Source organism: Aphelocoma coerulescens, chromosome 1A, assembly GCF_041296385.1.
Source record: "Aphelocoma coerulescens isolate FSJ_1873_10779 chromosome 1A, UR_Acoe_1.0, whole genome shotgun sequence".
Classification (NCBI taxonomy): Eukaryota; Metazoa; Chordata; class Aves; order Passeriformes; family Corvidae; genus Aphelocoma; species Aphelocoma coerulescens.
Window position 1 is genome coordinate 23,449,675 of NC_091014.1, and position 14,211 is coordinate 23,463,885.

The 14,211-nt window shown below is 36.3% G+C and overlaps 1 protein-coding gene across 5 annotated transcripts in view; it reads left to right on the plus strand.

The window, feature by feature from the left end:
- The window catches only part of CADPS2 (calcium dependent secretion activator 2), a 292,353-nt gene that overhangs the window by 191,056 nt on the left and 87,086 nt on the right, over positions 1 to 14,211 (plus strand). For all 5 annotated transcript variants that reach the window (XM_068996437.1, XM_068996444.1, XM_068996463.1 and 2 more), the window contains exons 12-13: positions 5,058 to 5,194; positions 8,779 to 8,966. In XM_068996437.1, the coding sequence (XP_068852538.1) occupies positions 5,058 to 5,194; positions 8,779 to 8,966 (325 nt within the window). The remainder of the gene's footprint in view (positions 1 to 5,057; positions 5,195 to 8,778; positions 8,967 to 14,211) is intronic.

Sequence of the window (14,211 nt, forward strand, 5' to 3'; positions counted from 1 at the left end):
CCATCTTCTTTATCCTCTAAGATGAAAAATCAACTCACCCTGATTAAATGGTCAAAAAGAATTTTCAATTATTTGGAGAAAATTAAATATCTTTAAATTGCAGGATGTAGAAAAAAGTCAACTTGAGGAGAAATGTTTCAATGTTTTTCTATATCGTTTTTATAAAATATCTTCTTTCATCCTGAAATTTTCTTGATAGTTATGAGAAGTATCTGAAAGTGGTCATTTAACAGAATCAAACTGCTGTTGTACCTGTCCAACTTCTAAAATGTAGAATACCACCCAATTTTTTCATCTCTAAATAACTTGGTATTGCAGTTTTGTGGTATTAGGTGACTCCAAAACAAAAGTGAAGCCAGGCTAATATCGGCAATGATCAAGAGAGGGAGAGTGACCTTCAGTTCCACTGTTCTGCATGAGCATATTGAATGAAAGAACATAGTATTTAGGGGATGCATGATTGTAGAATAGCCATAAGTTTCTGAAGGACGTTAATGTTTCAGGGAAAGCACCAATGAAAAACAGATTAATCTGAATCACATAAAGGTTCAGAAAGTGATCCCTTTCTTAATAAGCAGTGTATTAGGGGATATATTCATGCAATTGAAAAGGCTGCTGGAGTGCTGAGCACTGCTAATAATTTGTTCATAACACAGGAGTTAAAAGCAGGACCTGAGGGGATAGTCACATCTTAATGAAGAAATACAAAGCCAAATATCATTCTGAACCTATACCCTCATGAGTTCTGAGACGATCTCTTTCAATTAATTACATTTTTAGAAAAAAGTGAGTAAAAGATATTTTTTCATCTGACATAGTTTTCTTGGCAGGTTTTGCAGCTTTATGTTGTCCACCATACTCTTCTGCCTTTTAGAAGACTGGACTAACTCCACTCTCCCTGCATGTTTCCCCATTCCCCTTTATGTCCATTTCGTGCTTGCCTCCATCCACTCCCGTCTCCCTTTTAGAAGGAAAATGTTTACACCGGCCTCCACCACCTTAGGCAGTCAGTAAGTCACCTGTGGGCTCTCTTCTGTACTAGTCAGGAACATGTAAAAACTATCTAGTATCCTCTTCAAATTTGCCCTTCAACGAAATACTGGCAGTCAGTCAGTGTGGTATTCCCAGCCTGACAGTTGGGCCATATGGGCCAGCAGCTTTCTCATTCTCTGCCAGTTTCTCTGCAGAAGTTATTTTGCGGCCTGATACCTAAATTATAAAGTTCTGGGGTCATAGATTGTCTCTTTGGCCTGTGTTTCTAAGCGTGGAGCACTTTGGAGTCCTGGTCAATGATCAGGAGTCAAAATGTTCCCAATGTAAGCTGTCACCATCTGTCTGGAGTGGCACTTGAAGGAATGTAATGCATGTCTTGCCACTGTCTTTTCCGACCAGTTCCAGCCCCTTCTGTAACAGAGTCATAGTTCTTACCCTACTAGTCTTAGTCTTTAAATCCTTTTAATCCCTACAATACTATATTGCTTGCCTCTAGCTGCTCTTCTTTCCTGCTTGCCTGAGCTAGTTCAGATTGCTTTCATGATGCTTAAAAACAAGCAGAGATGTCACTGAGAGCCACAAAAAGGAGTAGGTCACCACTCAGCAAGGCCAGTACCTGTAGTTCACCCTAGCACAGAGTAGATGATGCAGGAAATGTGTATTTGCTTTTGGGCTGGAACAGGGCAGAGATGCTCTGCAGGGATGCTAGAACCCCTTGAGAATGTGCCATAAACATGAAATTCTTGGTAGTCTTAATTCAGTCAACTCTGCTGAGTCACTGAGGATGTGATGATTTTTATGGCCTTTACAGCTTAACTAAAAGTTTCTTGCAAAGGTGGCAAATGGCATACTTAGAATGCTATTCTGCCAAAATTAATATCTTTGTCTAAAAGAGCACCCAAAGAACATGCTAAAACTCCTGCAATAGCTTTTGTTAGTTTTTAACATCGTTTGAAAACGTATTTGTTTGTCCTATCTTGATCAAAAATAAATGGATAGTTTTTTGGGTAACAGTTTCCAAAAGGTGAAATACACAACCTGAAACAGGCAGTGCAACATGGAAGTAGCAGCCAGTGATTTTGAGTTAAAGGCAACATGGAGAGCATGACAACAAATTCTATTAAGAAAGGAAGAAAAACTATTTGTGAAAAAGCAAGAGAAATATTACTGCTTCAAAGCTCTCCCCAAATGTCTTCCAAATATTTTCCAAGGTTGAGAAATGGTAGGGATAAATGGATTTGTATTCTTTTCTTAACTATTTGACAATATAGCACTTTATATGCCTTTTGCATTTGCATGTTGTTTGAACAGGACAGCTAAAGCTCATTTGTGTAAGAATTTGAAAAAATCAATCTCTCTAACAATTTTTAAAAGTAGGGTCTTGAGTAATTTTTTTAGTCATGGTCATACACTATTTATGAATTCCTCATAATCTTTGCTCAAGTTCTTAAATTTTTTAGTTCCTTTTCATGTCAAAATATTTACCAGCTATCTTGTATGTATATCATAACAATAAACAAAAATGTAATGTATTACACTAGATCTATTTTTCTGTTATTTCCTGCTTGCCTACAGCTAGCAAAGGTAAGTTTTTAGTTGTTTTTCTGTAGCTAAAATATATTTGGTAACAGATCTTGTGTTACTGTTTGACAATGTTACTTGTACTGCTTGATTCACTCAAAAAGATGATCAGTCATGGATCTTCCTTTTAGAATTAAATCTAGCAAATATTTATACACTTAAATCCATATTTTTGCTTATCTTGCCCAAATTATGTAACAGTATATTCTGCTTTCACAAGTCGTGTTGTGTTCAATGGGTCACCTTACTCATTATGATCATCTGGATGTCATCATTCTGATCATCAGTGTGCTGGATCTGTTTAATTTGCAACATCCAGTCTCCTGATTTCAAAATACTTAAATTACTTGTCAGTACTTACACTTTCTCTCATAAAAAAGGGGTATCTTTTATATTGGTGTGGTTAACCAGAGAAAAAACCAAAAGGTTAGTTTAAGAATGATTTGACTCTATATAATTTTCAACATGATAGCAAAAAGAAATATTAATACTTTTTCTTTTTTGTCATATATCTTACTATAAATAATGTTTATAGTATATGATAAACCTGATATTCTTATAAGAAGGAAAACTTACAAGAAATGTTGAAATCAGTCACCTGTACATTAAATATAATGGGTTTGAAATAATTTTATCTGTGTTTGGACATTTTGGAAGGTATAGATAACTTCGTATGTTGCTCAGTACTTTTGGTTGATATCAGTTGTTTATCTTTGAATTAATATGTTTAAATACAGTTAAATTGCAGTAATTAAGAGAGAGCATTTCCTGTACCTGTGTCAAAAATATGAGCTAGGTTTGTCATTAATGATAGGCTAGCCTAATGCTCGTTGAAATATTGCTAATCTATGTAATCACATATGCTACAGATCTTTCAATCATTTAAAATACATGCTGCTGTTTCTCTGGGATGATGGTCTCATACCTTACACCATCGACCTATTGTCATACTGTTTATTTGCTACATCCACCTTGGTGAAATCTGTCACATGGATGTGACTCTTGCTTTGACAATGCAAAGCCAAGTGATATGAATTAGTTTCTGCATCTTTCTAGGATTTGATGTTGCAGATCCTTCAGCTTGAATTAAATAATTCTCCCATCCACAAATACAGCTGAAAGTTGGACTTGACATGGATCAATATGATCTGGGGCTAAATTTCTAAATGTGACTGATTATGTTAGCATCATGCCCACAGATCAATATTGAGTTTTATTATGAACCTGACTCTATAATTGGGTTTAATCAATAAACTTTTGTCTCCTTTCTTTAGAAATTTTAGATTTCTACTATGCAGGTTTTCAAAATTGCATTTAGGATACACTTAGATCTATACTTTTCTGGTAACTAATATAAAAAGACCTAGGTTTGAATTTAAAGGAACAAAGAGCTAAGACCCTATTGAAAGGGGAAGTCAATTTTTAAGTTGATAGGACTGTTCACCCCAATACAGTCTATAGAATCTAAGACAGCTAATGTGCTAATACATAACTAGTCCTTTTGGGCACTGTAAGGCTTTTTCTGTCCATACTAGATAGATAATTCACATTGAAGACTTTGACAAAACATAGCATTAATGAAAGCAATCACTAGAGCTTCTCTTTTGATAAACCCGCGGGGTTTAAAGGCGTTGAAAGATGCAATCTGTGAAGAACAATAAATTTGGGCCTTTGATTGAAGTGCCATTTGGGATGGTATGTTTTCTCAATTTATTTACACAAAAATGCTGCTCCCTTTTTCAGTACACTTTGCTGGAAGGTTGAAGGAGCTCTTTGCCATTACTACATTAAGGTTTGTCTCATTAAAAGCCGAGTACAAAAAGAAGGCTGGAAATGACCTAGCTCAAGCCAGTGTGTTCATTTCTGCTCCAGTTTGCCATTTGAGAAGTAGGCTTCAAGCCATGATGAATATTTCTATTAAGTGGTACTTTGAACTGCAGTAAAGATGCTCTTTCATTTCTGAAGAAATAAATGCATAAACTTGTTGGGGGTTTTTTTTCAGGTTTTTTTTTTTCTTTTTTCCTAGTATTTTGTGGTTATTTTGCTAAAATTAGAAAAAGAGCCATACTAAACCAGGAAATTACAGAATATTTTTCTTTTCTACTTATAGCATTGTTTTTAAGTTGAAACATTTGCAGAGCCCACTAGAAAACAATTCTTTAAGACTTTTTTAATGTACTATGTTGTGTTTTCTAGCAACCTTTCTAAATTTTGGTTTATCTGTCAGTGAGCAGCAATTTTTTTTTCACTGTTACACTCTGTAGATTGATATGATAGAAAAATAATTCAGTAATAATCTTTTCAGATTAAAAGATCAAGATTCTGTAATAATTCACCTCCAAGCATCTCTCTATATGAGTTATTTTTTTGAGATACTTTCAAGAAAGCTTATTGAGACTCATATGCCATGCATATACTGGTGTTTGTAAGTCTGAACACACACTCACGTGTATTGCTCTGCACATTTTCCCTTTGTGTAACAGATACAGACCGTGGCCAGAAACATGGCATGGATGAGTTTATTTCTGCTAATCCCTGCAAATTTGACCATGCTTCCCTCTTTAGACTGCTTCAGAGACAGACCTTGGATCACAGATTGAATGACTCCTATTCTTGTTTGGTGAGTACTGGCTGGAACATAGATATAAAGAAGTGAGAAATAGTAGTAACAAAGTAGTCCTTTCTTCCTTGTTCATTCAACAGCTGCAGTTGTAGGTGGAATAAAGGGTCCAATCGATTGGTTTTAAATTTGAAAATTATATACTTGCAAGCGGCTGCTGTGCCACTCAATAGAAAGCAAAGAGACACAAACTGTCTTCAATTTTGTCAGCTGAAATTTACCATGTCCTCTGGGGAGGTTTGGATAAAAACAGAAGGTTTTGACGACAGTAAGAACTCCTGTGATAGGATTTACTGACACCTGTACAGACATTTTAAGGTCCAAATGTAGTTGCCTCATTACAAACATTTTCATCTGTCTTGAAATGCTTCATTCCACTCTGGTGTGAAGGAGGAACACCAACGAAGGGAGGCATATCCATAAGAAATATAGATATATGGGCTTATATGTACTACCTGAATTGAAAGTAACAAAGGGGAGTATAATTATTAAACAAAAGCAAATAGAATGTGGTCTCTGGATCAAAATGAATGTTTTCCACATTCAAATACCATAATTACTGTCATAAAAGGTAAGATGTTGGCTGCAGTTTCCTTTTCCTACAGTCATTTTCTATTCTGTGCTTTGTGAACTAGTTGAGGATGGGGCTGCTTCAGGTTTTGTTTTCATTAGGGAAGAAAACCAGCAACAATCTTGTGGAAGTTCATCAGATTATACACACTCGTTAAACAGGTTTGTGTGGGTCAGACCTCATAACTTCCTGAGGCTTTATTTTTCACCTGATATCATGTCTGAAAGAGTGATCTCTCACTAAGGATCTAAAATGCCTCACAGCACATAATTTTTTTTCACTTTACTGTCCCAACAGCAACAAAAAAGATAATAGGGATTTATACTTCTTTTTTCCATTTTTCTGACTAGTCTTGTAATACAAAGATAATAATTGGAGTTTTTAGGTTTGTTTGCAGTTTTTAAAAAGGTGAAAAATTATTATTTGATGACAGTTGTCTCCCTTTTAAAATACTGCCAGATACGTACATATAGAAAAGTTAAAAGACTCATTTTCTGTCTGTGGGTTGCACACTGAATCAAAGAGGCCTGAAGGTACATCTGTACAAAGTAATTGGAACTCAAAGAGAAAATGGTTAGCTTTCTACCAGTGCATTGGGGTCAAAATCTTTTTTTATAATAATAATATAGTAAGACACTTAATATAACCTTGAAATCAGGAACTTTTAGAAGAGGTTAGGTGAAATGCACAGTGCTATAGCAACCATAAAGCAGATGTATTTCTTACCATTCTTTTTTAAATTCAGCTTTTAATAAGTGGAATGGGTGATAATTTTTTTAATTGCATATTTAACTCTAGTTTTTTATTTTTTAAATATTGGGAATGTCAAGGTAACACTAAAATACATGGATAATATGAGTGTGATTTTTCTTTTCTCTAACAGCTCATGTCCCATAATTTTTTTATAATTTTTTTATAATCAATTCATCCCTTTATTTTAACAAATGCAGTGTAACCACACAAACAACTTTAAAAAATAAAAGTAACATGTAAGAATTAATATTATGCAAAGTTCTGTATTAAATTATTATATAACCTCAATTTCTTCAATTCTACATTCTTCTTGGTATCGAGAGAGTATTGAGGAGGTTGGGGGGCTTGGGGGGCTTTGTCAATTATAAAATAAAAAATATGTGGTTATCTAATAGCAATACTTTGTAGGATATAGTTGTTACGTGTTTGAGAGTCTTGTGCATGATATGGACAAGGGCAAGGAAAGCACACATTTATATGAAAAATGACCACACAAACAGATCTTTTAAGAGAGAGTGAAGTTAAATTAATGAGTTCTTTAAAATTTTGTATTGTTGTCACAATTATATCCGATGAGAATGAGCAGAAATTTTAATAGTTTGCTTTTGTACTGCTAGGAAATGATATGCAACATTTTGTTAAGTTTTCCATAAAAATGTAGGGAGAGATCCATGACAATGATAACATATTGGGAGAATATAAATCACCATAACCACTGTTGATTATATCTAGGGCTAGGACACATATAATTGCAGAAATGTAGTTAAAATCCCTTTCCTTTCTTTTTTCAATAGAATACCATATTTTCTATCAAACACTGTGTAAGCTACATGAGGCATTGCAACATGATCAGATACTAGATTAAAATGCTGAGTACAGCTCTGGGTTCTGTAATAAAGCTAAGTGTTCTCTAGAAACAGATGAAGCTCCTTAAAGGCAGTGGAAAGATTGACTTCAAAGAAATTAATTAGGAGGAAACAAATTTATTAAATATGAAATACCTTTGAGGTGTTCTTGCTTGCAGATAATACATTAAATTTAAGAGTTTGGGGAGGATAAAAAGCTTAAATTCCTGTCTCATGCAAGTGTTTTAGTAAAGTTAAAACACATTTTTTAAAACTGATGTGAATGTATTTTTAAGTATTGTTCAATATTATTTTTGATGATATTTTGTACAAATATTAAACATCTGATTTTGCAGAAGTATTCACAAGCGTTAGGTAAATATCAGTCTTCAGCTGCTATATTGATGTTATAAATTCATGGCTTTGCAAAATCATTTTGCTTATCCAAGTTATTTGTATATTTGAGTTCAGGTATTCCTCAATCTCTCTTAACCATTTGATGAGATGGAATGATGAGAGATGATGAGAGGTAAATATTACTACAATCGAAACAAGAACAAGGAAAAATGCTTATGTAGAACAGCTATGCAGTAGTTGTAGTTTTCTGAGGTTTTTCTCCATGCTACTTTTTGGAAGCTCACTGTGCTACTTTTTATCATATTTCTGCATCAAGACTCAATTATATTTTTTACACTATGGATTCATTCAAGAACTGTGTTTGTGATGTGAAGGAGTCTGTACTTTGCTCATGTCTGTGTCAGGGATAAGCTGTTCTGGTCTCATCAAAACTCTGACCAAGAAAACTCTCAGTAATATTACTTAGATTTAAGGTCAAATCTTACTCATTTACTCAGGTGGCTTTTAACAAACTACCTAGTTTTGTATCTCTTTCCTAGTAAATGTTGTTTTAAAGTTGTTAAAAGTGTATGCATGTTACATGGGTAAAGGGTTGAATTGTGGTCAAAATACTAAAGTTGCAGCCACTGAACATCCAGAAAGTGTATTTTAATGTCCATGCTAATGTCCCTCAGCATTACCCAAATGTTAGTTTGTATCTTACAATTGATTACTAAAGCAAAATTAATTGTTTTAAAGTGTTAGTTTATATTAGGTTTTGATATATAACTTAATCTGTACCAGACTTCGGATGTATTAGCATGTTTTTTGTAAACTATGTATTTCTTAGTAGCAGTAACTCATAACTGCAAATAGTTTCCTGACATTTAATCCTTTCAGTATGAGGGCTATCATGGGATCTAGTTTCCAGTGCCGTCAGCCTTAGTCAGATGTAAATCATTCTAATATAAAAAGTTTATGTAATGGACATAAAAATCTATGTTTCTATTTTTTGTTTGATTTAAAGCTGAGAGTGGGAAAATAAATCTCAAAATGCCGTGTGGTTTTTTGCCTTTCAGGGCTGGTTTAGCCCAGGTCAGGTCTTCGTATTAGATGAATACTGTGCTCGCTACGGAGTGAGAGGCTGTCACCGCCATCTCTGCTATCTCGATGAATTGATCGAATATTCAGAAAATGGTTCTGTCATTGATCCAACCTTGCTCCACTACAGCTTTGCATTTTGTGCTTCTCATGTTCATGGTAACAGGTAATTTGACGATATATTTTTTAATCTGAAGTATTTAAATGCATAGTCTGAGTAAAAGTATTCATAGGCTCTTGTGTTCACCAGGTAGGGAACCACACACAACAGACATCAGTTCATGAAAGTTTCTTCAGGGGCACTGGAGGTTCCATACAGATTACTGTTTAAAAAAATCTCTTTTCAGTGTGTACTGTCTTAATGCAATGTGTTTTCAAGAGAAAAGGATCTCATCCTGTTAAAAGGGTAATTTTCTTCATTCTGCCTTTATGTTGTGGTACTAAATGGTGTTTCCAGTAAACATTTTGAACAATTTTGCAGTTTAAGGGAAATTATGACTCTTTTTCTGCAGTCTGTAGCTTGGCAGCTAATCATACTATACTCAGTTCTTCTGTCTGTGCTGTCACAGATTGAAATAATATATATTGGGAATTAGGTGTAACCCCCAGCCAGGAAGAGCTAGGACACTTCTGGAATCCTTTCCACTAGACAGGTAGACAACTTCAGGAGCTTTTGGCCACAGTGTTTGTCTTGGGATGATATCTTCATTCCACTTGCAAGTGAAAGAAAGAAATTAAGTTGTTGCTTTGCTATTTTTGCACATTCTTTAAAAGAAGCACTGCTTCATCTATGTCTTATTCCAGACGGGAGAGGACTAGCTCTGCTGCCGGAGAGCAGCTATGGCAGATCAAATCATAGGATAGCTCAGCTCAGGAGGGACCACAGGAGGTCTCTAGGCAAACCTCCTGCATGAAGCAGGGTCAGTTACAAGGTCAGACCAGGTTGCTCAGAGCTTTTTCCAGTCAGGGCTTTACCCAGTTTGAACCTGTCTAATTTCAGTGTAGTTATATCTATTGCCTCTTGTCTACCACCCAGTACACCTGGAGGGCTGTCATTCAGTCCACTTCAACACCTCCTATTCTCCAGGCTGAGCAAGCCCAGCTCCCTCAGCCTCACCTCAGAGCACGTGCTCTGGTCTCTGACTATCACAGTGACAATTCAGTGAACTTGCTCCCTGTCTTCCTTGTGCTTCAGTGGGGAGTGGGGCAGGCAATCTATCAAATTATAGGAGAACATGCATTTATACCTGTTTCTTGCACTAGAGTTGTAGACTGCTATGTGGAATGTGTTTAAGAAGTCCCAAAATAGCAAGGAGAAACCCAATAGATGCTCCCAACTGATCCAATCCTGCCACTAGGGAAAAACATCACAGTCCCAAGAAGAAATTACTGTGTTGCTGTCAGTAAATCCCCAAACTGAATCTTGGTAGGGATTGGAAGAGAGAGATTTTCTGCCCAAGATGTATGCTTATGTTGCTTTACAACCAGTCAGCAATAGAGGCTGTTTTTTTGTCCTCAAGCCAGAGAAGAAGAGGCAATCCTTAGGAAGGATATTGTTTCCTTCACTGGCTCAGTCAAAGCCTCATCTGGAGCTGGGCATTTGTGACCTGAGTGATTTCACAGTGGTAGATTAACAATATATAATACATGATAATAATATCCAAAATTGAAATGTTTTTAAATGTGCTTGAAATGCTGTCAAGAATCTTAACATTCATACTGGTGAGGTAGGAGATTTCTGGCTTTTATTTGGTAACCTATTCTCTGTAAAAGCATGCTTCTTTGTCAATTCCTCAAGAAGCTGACACATTCATATTTGCTATTGAGTCTCAGTCTTTGTTGTTTCTCGCCTTTTTATTATTGGTTTCAACCTAAGAAGACAAACATATGTGATAATTGCTCAAACTTACTTCAAGAATTCAAAAGAAAGGTAGATACATTTCTTTTTATTTCATAATTTGAGTGAAGGACAATCGTGCACGCAGTGCATGAAAATATCTCAGGGAGCACATCATTTACACAGTGGTAAGCACTCTGTATTCTGTCTATTCCTACTGTACAGATATTCTCTGAATAGCATTATGAGTGTTTTAGGAATAAAAGAATTGTTGAACAGAGAGGGTCTGACTAGAACTGAGATATTGTAAAAAGGAAGAAAAAGAAACATGAAGAAAGAAAAAAAGTAAGTCAAGGACAGAGGCAGATACACTCACTCAGAATGACAGACACACATCTATGGGCACATAATATACCCACTCATTCATTCACTGCAGCACTAAGTAAGAGGTATAAGAGAATTTCACAGACAATGCACAACAGGCCAAAGTTCTAGGCTGGTCCCTGGTGTTATACATCTTTGTTTTGTAAGTCAGGCTGGGAATCAGAAAGACCACAGAACAAAGGGCTTTATACTCCGGGCATGATGTATTTAATTTATATGTCACCTTTGCTTCACAGAGGGATCTTAGACCCTCCCCTAGCCTGAGAAAGATCATCAAAATTGATCTTGAAGTCAGGTGGTGGAGGAGCATGTAGAAATGCAGCCGCATCTGTAGTTCATACTGTCCATTTCTTTTATGTATGAATTTTAAAATAACAGGCAATCTAGTGACATCAGTCAAACGATCAGATACAAGTGTCTCTCACCTGCATTTCTGGTGAGGAGAAACTCAGTCTGAATCAGCTTTGGCTCTTTCCACCCTTCATATGTTTTCAAACCTCTTCCAACATGTGTTTGAACCTTCAGGTATTCCCTGTGCTGTTTTGCTGCACCCTAGGACTTGAAACATGTTTCACACTGCAGGCTGCAGTGCTCTTGCAGACTTTAACATGTTACCATGGGCTTATTTCAAAACACCTGGAGTAAACATGTAGAAGTTTTGTTGTCTTAGAGCTTCATGGACATTTGGAGCACAGAGGAGACCTGAGCTGTGCTCCAGTCTAGTCTGTGTGCAGCAACCCTTGTCTCCTCATCTCAGGACCAGAGAACAGCCCCCAGCTTCTTTTTTTTCTTTCCTAAGATATAGGCAACAACTTCTGCTAGATTTATCAAGTGTACTGGTACTTTGTGTGTTTTATGCCAGTGCTGTTGGTTTGGGAACAGAAATGTTTACTCAGGGTCAAACACAATGTGCTGAGTCCTAGATTGAGAAATTCAAAGCTTATTTTTCCTATTCCTTTCCCGTTCATAAGTTAGTCCATTACAACTGGGCTAACAAACTGCTTATGTAGTAAAAGGTATTTCTGCTTTTGTAGATGACAGTCTTAAGACATTCTCTTCCTAAATAGCCAAAAAGGAAAATATTTCACTAAAAGAATAGCTGTGCTGTGTTTAAACAAATATACATCCTTGGGTTTGAGTCAACTGTTTTCTTTTCTTCTTTTCTCCATAAATAAAATCATCTTTCATTGTCCACACTCCTGGTGCTATGTGGCTTTACAGTAGCATCTCCTTTGGCTTCCCATCACAATGGTTTTCTTTTGAAATATTCCATGGTCACTTATATGACATATTCTATATAGCCCTCATCAATATAGTTAGTTCACAAGTAAACTTTTTGCTCGGCACTTATGCATAAACTTATTGCTGGTGAAAGTGAAATGGGCAGAACAGGGAACTATAGGACATTCCTGAATTCTGACATTTCAGTCTAAACAGTCCAGGTAGGAGCTATTGTTTTCTTCCCCATCATGTTCACTCTTGTCTACTTTTCATGCTGTGACTTCTATTCAGGCCCTCTTGTCTGAAATGAATGCTGGTGGGTATCACATGAAGTGTGAAGTGACTTCTTTCCACCTGCTGAGTTACAGACTGAATTGAAAAATTCAAAATTCGAGCATATTCCCTTGTTATACCTTTTTGTGTTCAGAAAGATATGTGATGTATTGGAAATTCAGATACAAGAAGTGAATGTGAAAGTAATGCTACAAAAATCAGTCTATAACTGAAGGTGGATGTGGAGGGTGGGGGGTTGTCTTTATTGTAAGAGCTTCAGCACATGTGTGTTTCCATAGAAGAACAGTCATATTGAGTCAGGGTTCTTCTGTGCCAGTCAGTCATCTCTCTCCAGCATTGACCTACTTGGAGTAAAAGAAGGGCGAGCATGTGCAATATTTCATCTTTCCGACTCCCGACTCTTTGCAGCTCACAATATGCCCTGTTTGGTAACCTGGAGTGAGTCTTTATTTCAGGTACTTGTCTATTGCACCGCTGAACCTCTGTAAGCCTTTTTCACCCTCAACACCTCTGGCAGCGAGTTCCACAACTCAGCCTCCTCTTGCTTGAAGAACTCTTGCTTTGAACTTGACTCCTACACATCTCATTTCATGCTCTGTTGCTGTTGGAAAGACAAAGAAGAAAAATGAAAAATCCTATTCTGTCTCTTTGCTATTTAAGATTCAAGAATTAGAAGTGAACATTGCAATGATTGCATTGGACGGAAGTTTTCTGCTAGTTCCTTGTCCTTTTCTGGTGTTTCCCAGTGTTAATTTGCTCCTTTGGTTGCTACTGAACAGGGATAATTTCATGGAATTAACCATCATAAAATTGGGATCTCCATTCTGAATAACAACTGTGTTTTCCTTACATTTATCTATGTTTATCATTGTTTGCTGTTGTATTGCTGCCTGATTTCATGAAGTCTTTCTGGAATCCCACACTATGCCACATAACTATCATTAAAATTACATTTACTGTCACCTCAGTTCTCAGCTGTTAGTCAGGTCATTTATGAATATTGTAAAACAACACAAGTCTTAGTACAGATCTCTACAGAACTCTACTGATAACATACCTTCACAACGGGTACTCACCACTAATTTTAAATGTAAATGTAGGGACTTTTACTCAGACACTGCTTAATTGCCTTAAAAGCTTTTGGTTAGGGACTCTGGAAAAAGAGCTTTGGAAATCCAGGTACGTCATATGAGCCAGGTCACACTCATCCACCTATTTTCAATCCTTTTAGAGAACTTCATGATCACAAGGTAAGATTTCTATGTCTTATAGCTTCAAAGCCATACACACTTGACAATAGATAATATTTACCCAAATATCCTTACTTTTATCCTTAAATAGCCTTATATTATAGTTCCTTCTAATTTTCTGGGATGTATGTAATACTTACTGGCCTGTAGTTCCCTCGGCTCCTTGGAGACTTTCTGATTTTTGTCCTCCCATTCTGATTCTGATCTCCCATGCCCCAGGAGGATGGCAGTTCTCGATGAGAACTTTCACATAACCACAGATAATTCACGTTGCCAGGTGGTCCTAGCAACTTTCTGCTGTCTGTTTTTCTGATTTGTTCCATAAGGGCTTTTTAAAGTTGCTTTCATTTTTAAAACATTCTGTGCTGAAAATTAAGAATTCCTTTTCTATGGGCAAAGAAGGGTTCCAGCACAGAAGTCTTCTT